General features: G+C 34.3%; 1 protein-coding gene across 1 annotated transcript; it reads right to left on the reverse strand.

Moving 5' to 3' along the window:
* Positions 1-4,138: 4,138 nt before the first annotated feature.
* LOC103582439 (zinc finger protein 451) lies at positions 4,139-14,407 on the reverse strand (the record flags this gene model as incomplete). The annotated part of the gene is made up of 6 exons (XM_008564033.1): positions 14,241-14,407; positions 13,638-13,785; positions 8,858-10,458; positions 6,395-6,538; positions 5,225-5,355; positions 4,139-4,325 (listed from the first exon to the last, which is right to left on the reverse strand). Coding segments are annotated over exons 1-6 (2,254 nt in total), but the record flags the coding sequence as incomplete, so codon positions are not given.
* Between the last annotated feature and the right edge of the window lie 1,047 nt (positions 14,408-15,454).

Raw genomic sequence — 15,454 nt, forward strand, 5'->3', positions numbered from 1 at the left:
CTGATTAGAGGAAAGGTGGAGGAAGCAAGGGGAGGGGGTTTCTAGTGAATTTCTTAGAAATTCCAGGTTGCAGTACTCAAATAGCTCATTACCATGCTTGTAGTTCTTGTGCCAACATCTTGAGCAGCCTCTAAAGATGGCATTTAGTGGTTTAATTATGAGACAAAAAGATCCTAGGGAAATTACAATGTTAATCGTTTTCCTTGGCTATGTCAAGCATATAATGTTTATTTTAAAAGCACCAAATTCACAACCAAATCATTTTACCTTATGACACACACACAAAAAGGTGCATCTTCCTGAATGTTATTTAAAAACTAAACAACTCATATCTGATATCTTCATATAAACTCTGCAATGTCATTAGACTACAGAAGAACGTCTCTCATTATCTTCATACTTCAAGGACATGGTTAGAGCCAATAATTCACACTATGTGGCTACCTCTACATCATAAAATCAGGTATTTGGTTCAGTGAAAGCCTCACCCTTAGCAGGTGATACTAATGAAAAGAAAAGCACTTGCTCTGTGGCCACAGGTAGGTTATCTAATCTTTCTGGACCTCTGCTTCCTCACCTATAAAATAGGGTAATCTAACATCCTACATTATAGTGTACAAAAAGGATTTAAAAACATGTAGAAGTTCTTTAAACATGTTTAAACATCTTTAAACACTACAAATATAAAAAGCAGCTAGCATGGTGGCTGGCGCATAGTAGGCCCTCAATAAAGGTTAGTTAACCTTACTCCTCTTTAAAACTAAACATTTAAGTGACATTATATCTTCATCTCTGAAACATGAGGCTTGAGTGAGAATGAAGACATATTTGTGAATAAAATGTAAAAGGTCTAAAAGAGAAAGTCTACTTGGCTCCTCTGATTAGGATTACTAGAAAGAAAAAAATTTGTGTTAAACAACTATGTAACTTGGTAAGTTTTAAGAAAGCAAAGATGAATGCAATATAAAACAGAAGTGATGAAGGGTAAGGGGGCCAAGGGAGCCAATTAAGGACAGGTTAATAGATATTTTTAAATGTTTCTAAAAGGATTTATCAATATATCATAGCTGTAATCAAAATGTTGGTGCTGGAAACTTGATGCTTAGAAGGAGAGAATTAACAGGGCAAAAACTGACACATTCAAACCTCAAACTTAATCTAAAGACTTACTTTGCTATAGGAGTATCTGATTCACCCTAACTAACCAAGTCAGAGACCTAAAAAATTACTAATAGTAAAGCTACTTACCTTTCCCCTTGCCACCAAGCAAAAAGTAATGCCTTAGGGCTAAATGACTGACATCAATATAAGAAAACAGCAACTCTGGATATCTCTATTTTTACTGAGATAAGAACTTCCTGAAAAACTTCCAATTAACTGAAAAATTGCCAAAGACTAAATTCTCCAAGTATAAGACACCATATGATCACTGATTCTCACGACACTATTCAAGAGATTCTTCCTGTTTATACACGAATCTCCAGTCTCATAAAAACCACTTTCTAGTCCTGGTAATGGTCAATTTCTAAAAAGTTAGAAAGAAAAAGAGACTCAAACTTATATCACCTCTCTATGCTTTGGTGGAAATTTTTAAAATTTGAAAATCACCAGACTTCCTATATAGCAATGATAAATATGATAGAACTTTTCACTGTATGTTACTTACAGTATAAACTTCTGTTATATCCTAAAGATGAGTTTTGTTTGTTGGCTGGTAACTAGGAGCACTGAGACCAAAAATCCCCTGAAATTGTATGTAATACTGTATATACATTTTATTTGGGGGAAAGAGGGTATAAAAAGCTTTCATAAAATTCTCAAAAAGGTCCATTGATCCCCCACTCCCAAAATCACACTGCCTTAAGAAAATGTCAAATCTGAAGACAGGAACACCATGCTAAGCTATATGCAAGGAGTTATCCTGGCTTGTGGTGACCAAAATTACCTAAAGGCTAGCAAGAATTACATTATTAATAGACACTGAGAGATTTTCTAAGTGCCAACACATATTAAATACTATTCCTTAACAGAAACTATCACTCTATTATTCACAAAGCCATTTGTTAGGAAAGGTGACAGAATAAAGAGTTATCCAAGGAAGTGATTTTTCTTTGATTTCTTATCATAAAGTTCACTACCAGGCAATTTGATGCCTGTAAGTCTTCCATGAAGAAAAAATTTTGTCTCAAATCAGATAACTAAATCTGAATATACTATGATCAGTATAACTTTTTTTGAATTTCAGAGTTACATAAGCATTATATAATTCATTAGATCCTTAAATCTAGATAGAGATAAAATCTCTTGATTTAAAGACTCAATACTTCTTTGGCCACTTAATTTTTTTTCATTACTTTCAAATGTAGTGGCTAGGAGTCATATTTTCTTTTTATGGTAGCAATAATAAAAACAGCTACTATTTATTGACCATCTATAGTGCTTTATATGCTGTGCTAGACACTTTACACACATCATTGATTCTTAGAACATATCTTAAAGATATGAAAAATGAGACTCAGAAAAAGTTAAGTAACCTGCCTGAAATCACACAGCTAGGAAGCAGCAAAGTTAGCATTAGAATCAAAGCCCATGCCCTTCTTTATCTGCACTGCATGATCTCTGCATTTCACAAAAATTCAGAATAAAGTATACATGTGCCTTCAAAGAGAAGCAAGTTCAAGGGAGTACTGAATATAAATGAGTGATTTAAAAAATACCTAAAGCATAAGAGGCATTCAGAAGGGGATGATTAGCAGATATCAATAACCTATATCTTACCTCCAACCCTAATATACCCATGCAGACCTACTCATAAGCAGCTCTCACTCCACAAAGAACTGAAATAAAGGTAAACCTAAAACAGGTTTCACATTCTAAATTATAACAGAAATGTTCCCAAAAGCACCAGCATAAAAGAAGGAAAAGGAGGTTGACATTGTGTGGCAAAGGTAAGTATTTTACAGGATTTTAAGTAGATACTGTTGAGGATTAGGGAAGGGATGGTAAAAGAGTAGATGAAAAAGTTTTGTTTTTGTTTTTTAAAAAGGAAGCCAAAGATAGAAAAAGCAAGTGGATGAAAACAAAAATTACAGAATAGGAAGATAATATTCAGTACAAGGCACAACATAAATATACAAAAGAATTAATTTTCCTTTACAATCTTGTATCATTGCTCTGCTTTAAAGAGCACAGTGGGTCTAGTAGGATACTGATTCCTAACTTTGCAGAATTGAATAGATTCACTCTAATTAGTGATTAGAGCAGAATTCTTCAGAATAGGTTTTCAATCAAAATGTGGTTCCAAATATGGTGAAAGAAAAAAATAGGAGGTAAGCAGAGTTGGAAAATTTAAAGGTACACAATTAAAAATGTTAAAAAGTAGCCACTATGTTTCATTGAGATCATTCATCAACATCTCCAAATCTTATTCATGGATTTGAATTATTAGAATATATAAAAATTAACTATTCTTTTATTCTCTTCTTCTACCTATATTTATTTCAGAAATTATAAAAAACAAAAAACAAAGTTCTGAATCCCTAGAATTACATCCTTTCTTAAATACTGGGAAGTGAAATTAAATATCAGCAATCCTTTCACGGAACAATCTCACAAAGGTAGAGAAAAAAGCACATGTCCCAGCAATAAGACAGGAGGTAACTCATACCTACCTTCCAAAGACCTAAAGGCCTATCGGGGTTTCACTTTGTCACTGTCTACTTTTTATTCCCCTTAGTATTGCCATATTATTATTTATTGCTTTCTGGTTTTCACCTATAAGCTTTCTGAAAAACAGAACATACATTTGGAATTTCAGAAAGAGTGAAAATCTGAATTCTGAGCTTTTAAAATTGTAGTAAGTAACATATTTCAACCCTGGAGTATTTATTTTATACTCACAAATACAGATTTTATCGAATAGATCAAAAAAAGTCTCCAGAAAATTATTCTGAATTCATCCTCCTTCTAAAATACTAAAGAATGAAAGTGAGATAAGGAAAAGATAAAATAGAAGCATAAGAGCATGATGGTTTAGTGAGCAGGCAATAGTTCACTAGTGGACAGTAGTTTATTGGTTTCTCTCAGCAGTGAAGTCTCTTCCTCTTGGGCGGTTTGCATTGAGTTTGCAGCTGCGTACCTTTGGTGGTATCAGATATGCTATTTAACAAGGCACACATCATATCTCCCTCTAAGTGGTGAGGGTTTAGTATATGAGCTGGCCTCTGAGTCTTCTTAAATTGATTCTCCAGCTCCAGAAAACCTTGATCTCCTGAGAGGATGGTGAAAGGAATCTGCTTGGGTAGCTGTTCATCTAGACGGCCAGCCTAAGTTGGAACAAATGTCATAGGTTGATAAAAATCAGCATGAGTTTCAAAACAAGTTATATCTGTTTCACAATGAACACATATAAAGGATGGTATATTAAGTTTGTTCCCTACTTCCCACCAAAGTTGATATAAAGATGTCCTTCATAAATGAAATATATCACATTTAATCAAATATAAAATGCCATCAATTATAAGATATTTTATGTGCCATTAAGGAAAAAACAAAAGCCAAAAAAGAGGTGCAATAGGAGGCCCCCACATAAAGCTGGAACACCAAAGAGCTACATGCTCAATGTAAAGGTAAATAAGAAATAAATCTGACAAAGAGAAAAGGTAAGCAAGATCATTTGCATAATTCAATCTTGGCACTGGATAGAAGGAAAAAGAAATCTCTGTGGTTTAAACCATAACCAGCAGTCAACAAGTTTGCAGAGTACATTCACATTATCAGTGTGACACATAAGCCCTCAAGCAGAGAATTTAATTTAAAGTAGGTCTCAGGTTGGTAGTTTCTCTAGGTGACTGGCAGAGGCAGAAGCAAATGCAAATTCTATCTAGGCCAACCGTGATTGTTAAAGTCTCTCAATTTCAGAGATGCTAAAATGTGAAAGTGTTTTAGCACACAAGTACAATATCATCTCTTGATCATTTATTCCATAAGTAATTGAAGGTCTACTATGTGTGGCTGAGGGTCTGCTAGGAGTTGGGAATAAAGTAGTAAATATGCTATGGGCCCCTACCCTCACAGTAGTCCTAAGTAGAACCTGATGCAGAAGATTTTATACAAAAATATAATATTGAAGAATCATCTATACACTGTCATTACAATTCAAGTAGAAAAAAAACCAAAGTGGGTCTTACATTCACATTAGCTTTGGAATGAAACAATGACTCACATGCATACATATGGCAAAATCAGCAGCATCTTTTCTTTTACTACATCGAGGATGAAGGAAGAAGCACCCAATCCTGTTCAGGTAATTATAGATCTTACAGTTCACTGGAGGCTTCCAATTGGTGTTTCCTCCTATTAATTTTAGAAAAGACATAAATGATAGTCAAACAGAAGAGGAAAAAACTGAAAACTGTATCAAGGAAAAACATATACTAGAAAAAAGTTTTTCTGGAGGGAAAATACTAGATTAGAATGTGGGAGAAGTCAAGCCTAGCACAGGGATCACCATGTGCTTTAACAACTTGGGAAAGCAGACCAACTTCCCTGAATATACCTACTCATCTGAAAACTCAAAGGGATATTAAACAGAATAAAAAGTAGTGTGTGAGAAAATTATTTGAATGGCATCATTCTGTATGAATGTAAGCATCAGTGGTTTTACACATATTTCAAGGCTGTTCATGATGGGTAATTAGCAAAACTAGGCTTACTAAAACACTGTACTAGCTAATTTATCCAAGTCAGTATGTTTATTTTTAATCCCAATCCTCCTCTTTACATGCTCTTGCCTATCAAACATGAACTACAGTAGATTGCTCACTATATTAAACCTCTGTAAACCAAAGAAGCCTCTCCCCCAGGTTTGGTCAATGGTTTGTAAAGAGATTTAGGTGAAGTTGCACGCTTACGAATAACAAGCATGAATTGAAGAAGCAGTTACAGCGTGTTAAAAATAATACCAGTCCTGTAGCTAACGACCAAAGTTCAAAAGTTAACTCTGCTATTTATTAGTTTTATAACATGGGGAGGGGGGAACACTTCTCAGCCTGCTTCCTTATATTCTAAAAGGTAGAAAACCATAATAATCAGTAGCCATGATGTTAGTATCAAGCAATAATGCCTGGCTCATTGTATGTGATGAATGAGGACTTTTTCAATGTGTATCAAAAGATTCATAAACTTTAGGCCACTAAGTACAGCTAACATTTACCAAGAGACATGTAAAGTGAAAAATATTCTAGCAGAGTAACTATAAGGCAAAGTAACAATACTCCCAATTATGTTCCTATGTTCTATTCAGGAAGGTTCAAGAGGAGCCTTTTAAAGTGAACCATATTCTAAGGAGCAAAAAAAAAAAGGTTTTCGCAAATGTTTTCCTTATTCACCATACCTTGAAAGCCCCAAATAAATGTTCCTTGGTTAAGATGCCCCGGTAGATGACCAAAAAAGTTTGACCAATTATCAAAATCTACAAAGACTATATGAGTCATGGTTCGCAAGTAATCCAAATCTGGAAGCTCAACAACTTCTTCCTCTGAGAAGAGAGAAACATTAACATGAATTCTGCAAGAATCTGCTTAAAATAATCTATTTTCTCAAGTCTAAAAGATATTAGAGACATAATAGGGAAAAAAATTTATCTTGCATGTAATTAATCTCTATCTAAACCTTTTTGTGAAACCCAAATTTGTACAAGACACACTTCACACTTAGATAAAAAAAAAATACAGAATCCTGAAAATTTCATCAATTATATATCCTTTTCACAAACATCTGCCATTACAAAAGGAATTTTTTTAAAAAAATTAATGCACTGGAAGTATTGGAAGACTAAATTTTAAGGATAAATAACCAAAAACTTGTTCCATCTATCAAAATAAAATTTCATGGTTACCTGTTAAGAATGGTCTTGCCACCAGAATTTGGTTCTTTTCCTAGTCTAGACTGACTTATTAGTTGTCTTCTGGCTCTATGATTAAAAATCCTAGAGAGCAGAAATAATATAACCTACAACCATGCTGCCATAAAGTGGTGCCAGAAATAGATGCCAGTGGCACATTAGTACCTCGCACCATAAACACATCTTTCTTGATTTTCTCAGGTTCTTCTTTCATCTTCCCCCATTCTCCGACTCTCATTCTCCATCCCCTTTCCCTTGTTTCATACTTGTTCACCTTGACAAGGCCTTAAAGTTTCCATTCATAGCAATGCAAACTTTAAGATATTAAATCATTTCTAAAATGAATAGTTTCTACTCTGCCTAACAGAAGTTCCCTCAAATATACTACTGGCATCCCCTCCCACTTCCAAGCCACCTTATATCTCTTCTCCAAGTTCTCAGTAATTCTAGATTTAGATACTACAATCATCTTCTACCAAACACAGACAACCACAAATTCTCAAAAAGTAATCAGAAGAGCAAAAGAAAAGCATAAGAGAACATAAAATGGTGTGACCACTATTTGGAATAGAGTTGAATGGGTATTACATGATATAATGCTTTCTCACTGAAAACATGCCATGACTAAAGGTGATAGTGAGATCTACATATGCTATAGAACAGGTTTGTAAAAATTTAATAATTCATAAAAATATTTTGTTAGCCAAAATATTTGCATATTCTGTCTCCACATTACATTGTATAACTCACCCTGAGTTAATATTTTTGTAAAAAGATACAGACTTAAAATTATACTCGAAACAAAACAAATTATACTTCTAACCAAAATAAAAACATTACATTCTTCTAAGTTTAGTTAATCCTATCATATGGAAGAACAAAAGTCCAGATTAACTGCAAATGAGGAGATTCATACCTCAATTTTCCCCCGGTTTCTTGCTACTACTTTTAACTGTAGTCTGTGTTAAAGTTTTGCTTCCAAGTAAATCATAACAAAAATATACAAATGCTGACATGACCTTTAAGATTTCTCATACTTAAAGAATAAGGCCAAACAGAAACAAAAAGAATTCACCTGATTTATCTTTTTTTTTTCCTTTTTGTCTTTTTTACTGACCGGTAATGGGATCGCAACCCTCGGCGTCGCATCCACACCACGCTCAGCCAGTGAGCGGAAACTGGTCTCCACATGGGATCCGAACCCTTGGCGGGAGCGTCGCCACACTCCCAAGCGGCGCACTCTCCAGTGCGCCACTGGGCTGGCCCCCTGATTTATCTTTTTTTTTTCCTTTTTGTCTTTTTTACTGACCGGTAATGGGATCGCAACCCTCGGTGTAGCGCCCGTACCGGGGACTGGCAACCAGATCGCAACCCTCGGTGTAGCGCCCGTACCGGGGACCGGCAACCGGATCGCAACCCTCGGTGTCGCATCCACACCACGCTCAGCCAGTGAGCGGGAACTGGTCTCCACATGGGATCCGAACCCTTGGCGGGAGCGCCGCCACACTCCCAAGCGGCGCACTCTCCAGTGCGCCACTGGGCTGGCCCCCTGATTTATCTTTTTAATGAACTTAAATATTATACCAAAAGTCTAAATGATAATAATGTCCAGGATAACTTTAAAATCCAACTTTCAGAAAAATTAGCAACTTTCTTCATCTCTCAAAATCCCCATACCTTTTGTAAAAGAAAAGAAAATGGTATCTAAAATACATAATATTTAAAGCTAACATATACTCTTTGTCCCCTTAAGTTGAGAAAGTGGATGAAGTAGTAGGAATACAAATCCCTTTAAGTATATGCTGCAGTAATTAGCTTAATGTATCATTCTATCATGTTTCATGTTTCTTGCTTCAAAACTGAATCACTATTAGCTTCTATAAAATGGTGGACACATTGTATGTAAGTTTCTATATTAGCATGTGAAAAATCTGCAGAGTTGTAAAGCCATACCTATATTCTGACAGCTTAGGTCATTCTCGGCTCCTTTCTCCATCTCTGAATTTTTTGGATAACTTACTGCCTGTTTCAGTTTTCTCTCTGTGCGTGAGACACTGGCAGTAAACTTGTACAGACATGCTTTTTCAGATCCAAAATGAGCCACACTGGGTTTCTGTAAGAAGCAATGTTTTCTATGGAAGTGCTGCTGAGCACTCTCAGGATCATGAAATGTTTTGGTGCAGGTGCCACATTTGATTACATGCTGCTGCTGCTCACTCTTTTCTTCTCTGTGCACTTGATGGATATGAGTGTTCATGTCAGCTAAATTCTGTGCTGTTGCTGAACACAAACTGCAGCGGAACCACAGTTTACCTTTATCCAGCATGGTTTGGAGACATCTACTATAATCTTCCTTTCTGTTGACTTTACAGATGTAACTCTCACGGCAACCACACGTTAACAGGTTACTGGTCTCTATTACTGGAAAATCATCCTCAGTTTTAATTGAACTTTCAATTTTTTCCGACACAAACACATAATCAATGCTGTGGTGCTCCTCATAATGACTCAAAAATGCTTCTTCCACATTAAAGATCAGAACACAAAGCCCACAAAAGTATTTAATCTTTATATCATTGTCATGCTCATCTTGACAATGTCGGTATAATGTTTCTATTTTATGAAAAGTCTTTCTGCAATGGGCACAGCTATATCTATGAAACTTGTGACTTGCCAAGGACATGCAGTGCTGTTTTACACATTCCTGGGAATCAAACATATCTTCACAAATTCGGCACTGCCATTTGCCCCTTAGAGGACTGTTTGCTGGGGAATGATCGATAATAGTAATAGTCGAGGAAGGTTCGTTAGCAGTCAAATTATTTACCACTGCCGTAGAAGATGATGGTAAAGTTTCACTTTCTACCTCATCCACCTCATAAAAATATCTATGTCCATTATGAAATTCAGTCACATGTGCCATGATAGTATCTTTCCTTGTTAACTCCTTTTTGCATGTCCGACACCAGAAAAGAAAGTTATTTAAATGTGCCCCTCCATGAATCCGGCTCATATGTAAACGGATAACTCCTGAATCTTCACACACCTTTCCACAGACCACACACTTATAACACATTGTGTTTGCTGAGAAAACATGCTTTTCTACTGCATCTTCACTTGGGAATCGTTGATTGCATTCACAAAACCAGGTTTTAACTACTGACTTTTCTTTCTGGATGCAAACCACACCTTCATGGCTTTTGTCTTGTAAATTCTTCTTCTTTTTTGGAACGATGCTGTAATCCTGTGAGCTAGATTCTTTAATAGACATAGTTCTTTTAAGAGATGAAAATTTTGATTGATCCAACAATAAATGCAAGTCAGAAGGAGGTCTGTTCCCTTCATTGCCGTGGCAATAAAGTAAGACTGATTCTTCCATTGAGTTAATGACTCGGATTTTGTGTCCTGAATTCTGCTTGTGATTTTGGGCACTGGTTTCATCCACAAAGACTTGGTTGCAATTTGGACAATAACCTCTTAACATGAACTTCTCTGCAACCTGGGTGATGCTCTTCTCAGCTACAGCTACAGGACCAGCATTTCGACAACGAACTCTAAATTGGATAAAAAATAAATAAACTCTCTCATAAGAACCTTCTAAATATACCATATCTCTGCTTTTATTTCAGGAATTATGAAATAATCAATGTATAAATAAACACTAAAAGATACTTTTTAATAAATATGCAGATAACATAATATTCTATCATCTCAAAACACTTGAGTATTACCTACATTTTGTCTATTTCTAACCCATATACAAAAGGATAAAACTAGAATCAAAATATTTTTTAAACTTCAGGCAAACTTTGGAAAGCTAAAATCAGTATGAAATGCACTGATAGAGAACCTTATCAGACAAGCAAATTGTTACTCTCTATGGTAATCAAACTCTATGGAGAAACACCATGGTAAGATTCTAGACAGCATAGTACCTGTTCTTTAAGAACTGATTGATTTTATGTCAAAAATATGCCATGCCCATAGATTCTTTTGCACTCAAGAACTAGGCTCAATAAGAATACACACTATTCCAAAAATTAACTCAAAATAAATCAACTTCTCTAGGGAAATGAAAAATGGAACAATTATGCTTCAACTATCTTCCCTTCACTACTAAACTCCAAAGAGAACAGACCTGTTGCCATTCTATATATTTAAAATATATATATATATATATATATATTTTTTTTTTTTTAAAAGATGACCGGTAAGGGGATCTTAACCCTTGACTTGGTGTTGTCAGCACCACGCTCAGCCAGTGAGTGAACCGGCCATCCCTATATGGGATCTGAACCTGGGGCCTTGGTGTTATCAGTACCACACTCTCCCGAGTGAGCCACCAGCCGGCCCAATATATTTAATATATTTTAAAAGAGAAAAATTATACAAAATATGGTCTCTAATTATACTAGAATTGAAAAGGAGAACTAATATTAAAAATCCCTAAATGTTTAGAATTAAATCCCTAAATGTAAAATCCTTAAAAGTAAAACAACATATTTCTAATTAACCTAGAGGTCAAGAAAGAAATCAAGAGAAAAGATAAAATTTTTTTTAAACATTTTTAAACAGCTTTATTGACATATTCACATACCATATGTCACCCATTTAGAATGTATAATTGCAATCATTTTTCATATACTCACAGATATGTGCAACCATCACTACAGTCAACTTTAGAACACTGCATTATGTCAAAAAGAAATCCTATACCCTTTAGCTATCACTTCCTTTTCTCCCCATGCTCCCCAACCCCAAGCGACCACTGAGCCCTAAGCAACTACTTTCTGTCTCTATAGATTTTGCTGTTCTAGAATTTCATATGAATGGAATTATATAAGTGGACTTCTGTGACTGTCTTATTTCACTTAGAATGTTTTCAAAGTTCACCAGGGTTACAGCCTGTATCAGTATTTCATTCCTTTTTATAATATTCTATTGTATGGAGATACCACATTTTGTATATCCATTTAACAGTTCATAGACATTTAGGTTTTTCCTACTTTTAGGCTATTATATATAATGGTGCTATAAACAAACATCCAAATCTTTGTGTAGACATATGTTCTCATTTTTCTTGGCTATATACCTAGAAGTCGAAATTGTTGGGTCAATATGGTAACTCCATGTTTAACCACTAGAGGAAGAAAAAGATAAAATATTTTTAAATGAATGTAAAATGAAAACACACCTTATCAAAATCTGTGGATGCAGGTAAAATAGAGCTTAGAGGGAAAACAAATCTTTTGCCAGATTCGTATTTAGAATATATAAAGCAACCCAACTCACTATTAAAAAGGCAAACAATCAAATTTTTAAAATAGGCAAAAGCCTTGAACAGACATTTCACAAAGATAAACAGATGGCCCATAAGGACATGAAAAAGTGCCCAACATCATACATAGTTCATCAAGAAAATGCATATTAAAACCACAATGAGACACTCACAAGAATAGCTAAAATGAAAATGACTGGCAGTATCAAGTGTTGGCAAGGATGACGACTAATTAAGAACTCATAACTTGCTGGTAGAAATGTAAACTGGTACAACCACTTTGGAAAGACGTTTAATAATTCTTATAAAGTTAAAGATACACCTACTTATGACTCAGCAATTCCACACCTAGATGTTCATCCAAGAGAAATGAAACATGTCTACAAAAAGACTTATACAAAATGTTCATAAGTTTTATTCACAATAGCTATAAATCATAAACAACCTAAATGTGTCCATCAACATGAGGACGAACAAATTGTGCTGTATTCATAAAATAGAATACTACTTACCAATAAAAAAAGAACAACATACTAAACAATATGGATAAATCTCAACAGATATTAAAACAAAGACAAAAGAATACATATTACATGATTCCATTTACATGAAGTTCTAGAGGAGATAAAACTAATGTAAGGTGTAAAATATACCAGAATAGAGATTGCCTGTAGGTGAGGGGGTGGGAAATGACTGGGATGGTACACAATGGAGCAATACATATTAGGATAAGAGTGTGATTTAAATAGCTGTATCTATTTGTCCAAATTGTAAAAGTTAAGATTCATATACTTAATGAACTTGAAATTTTATTACATACATTTTTTTTTAAAGTAGAGTCCTTATTTATAGATACATACTAAAGTATTTACAGATAAAATGATATACTGACTAGGATTTGCTCCAAAATGATAACTTGTAGATGGTAGATGTATAAATGAAACATGTCTGTCATATGTTGATAACTACTGAAGCTGGGTGAAAAGTACCCTGGGATTCATTCTACTAGTTTCCCTACTTTCATATATTACTTAAAATTTTCTACTGTAAAGACAAAGAAAAATATCATACTGGAATCCTTCTTTATTGCTTGATATATATGGCCCATCAATGAGATTTAATCTCTCACATGTATATGATATTTTCCATTCTTGTTGACTTAAAGCCAAGGTTCTATTTTAATTCTTTCTTCCTCTACTCATACTCAGAACATACACAAAAAACCAAAGACAGAACTTAGAACTGTTAGCTTGTTTTACATTCATAGCAATATCAATATATTCCCTTTTTCCATACCTCTATTTTCTCTCACTGTGCTAAATTTGGTAAATTTCCAGGCAAATGTATATTTTTATTTTAAAAGGAGAGAAACATGATACAGAAAAGTATTTGTTGAATCTTCCCACTGATGAAAAGGTCATCAGGATTTCCTTCCAAGAGTAGACCTGTACAAACCTGAAATGGGCAGTGAGCTCCATGTGGGAACGCAGTGTCTGGTGGCAGGCCACACACTTAACTTGAAACGGAACATCTCTGCAGAGAGAGATCAAAAGTTTCTTTGCAAAAGATGGAAATGATATTGGATGCGCTTTTCCCTTGTCATCTGAAAGGCAAAATAAACTATAATTTGCAAAGTCATTTGAGGATATAGTGACCCAACCTTCTTTCCCTTTGACTTTCTCAACATCAGTTGAAGTAAAAGAACATAGTTATTTATGTGATAAAAATCTAAGGGAAGCCATTTTCTAGCCTTAAATATAAAGGACGCTTTACACTCTCATTAAATGGGTATTAAATGCAGAGGAATCCCCAGTCTGAATAAATGTTTTCTTCCCAAGTTTCTCTTCACTCCTCAAAGTAAGTAAACCTTACTCATAGGTACAAGTAAATATTGACAATCTTTTTTAAAAAATAAGAATTGAGATTAAAAAAATCTTTCATTTTCATGGTTCTAAAGCTAACATGAGGATAAGTAGCCTCAAGAACCTGAGAAGTATAGTAAATCAGCAAAGATTAAAATTGTTTAATAATTTTCAACATAAAAGAGTATTAACATACCACCCAGTTTAAAATTCTGATGGAAATGATTCTTTCCAGACATATGCTTCACACACTCATCCTCGCTGCTAAAAAGAAGAAAGCAATTTGGACATGCAAAACACTGAATAATCTGAGGAAGAAGGTTGTTGCTATGTCCATCATCTGCAGCTTCCTAAAATATAAGGCAAAGCCATATTATAAACAACTAAAACCAATACTTAATTTCTTAAAATCAACTTTCAAAATTTGTTATTTACTTGGAATATTACATACCAATTTTTAACGTGAAAATTTTTCTTCTCTGAGTGTGAATTATGGAACTTTTATCATAAATGAGGTCACATGTGAAATTTTATTTTATTTTTCTTCAAAAACAAATCATGGCCATTTTTTTGTGATAATATATAAATATATTTCCTTTCTATATATTTTTCATTTTTACATACATTCATATATACTATATAAATGCATAAATATGATCACATCACATACACTTTTTATAATGTTTTGCTTTGTGTACTCTACCCTGCAATATAACCAATGTTTACAAATATGTATTCTTCCATACATTTCTCCACACTGAATCCTTTACAAAATATATAGAAATAAATATACAAAGGGGAATATCACTGTTTTATCAAATACTGTTATCTAACAGACTCTTCTATTAGTTTTCTCATTCCATAATACCTAATGAAAATCCCTAAAAATCAACTGGTATAGCTCTAATTCATGCTTCATAATTGTTGCAATCAACTCCATTGTGTGGATCTATTATGATTTAGTCAACCATTCATTTCTAGCTGTTTTTGTGGTTTTGGTTTTTTTCTCCTCACTATCAACAGTGATGTACACTTCTTTGAATATATACCCCGAATTACAGCTGCTTTTTTTCTCTTTATCAGGAGTGGCTTTATAGGGTTAAAGGGTATACTTGGATAATAAGATACTATATGACCACTTTTCAAAAAGGCTCTACCAATTCACATACCTCCTGGCACTGAATGAACTTGGCAGCAATAGATATTATGGATCTTTTTCATTTCTGCCAGTCTGACATATGTGATATTCATTGTTACTTTAATGTGTATCTTCTGTCTATAAGTGAGTTTGAGCATTTATTCATACATTTATATGGCTATCTGGATGTGTTCTTCTGTGAATTTCTTATTTATAGCCTTTAGCTTTATTTTTCAATTGTTTTGTTTTCTCCCCTTCTAGTCAACTTCTAT

This window comes from Galeopterus variegatus, unplaced genomic scaffold, assembly GCF_000696425.1.
Source record: "Galeopterus variegatus unplaced genomic scaffold, G_variegatus-3.0.2 Scaffold16252, whole genome shotgun sequence".
Taxonomy (NCBI): Eukaryota; Metazoa; Chordata; class Mammalia; order Dermoptera; family Cynocephalidae; genus Galeopterus; species Galeopterus variegatus.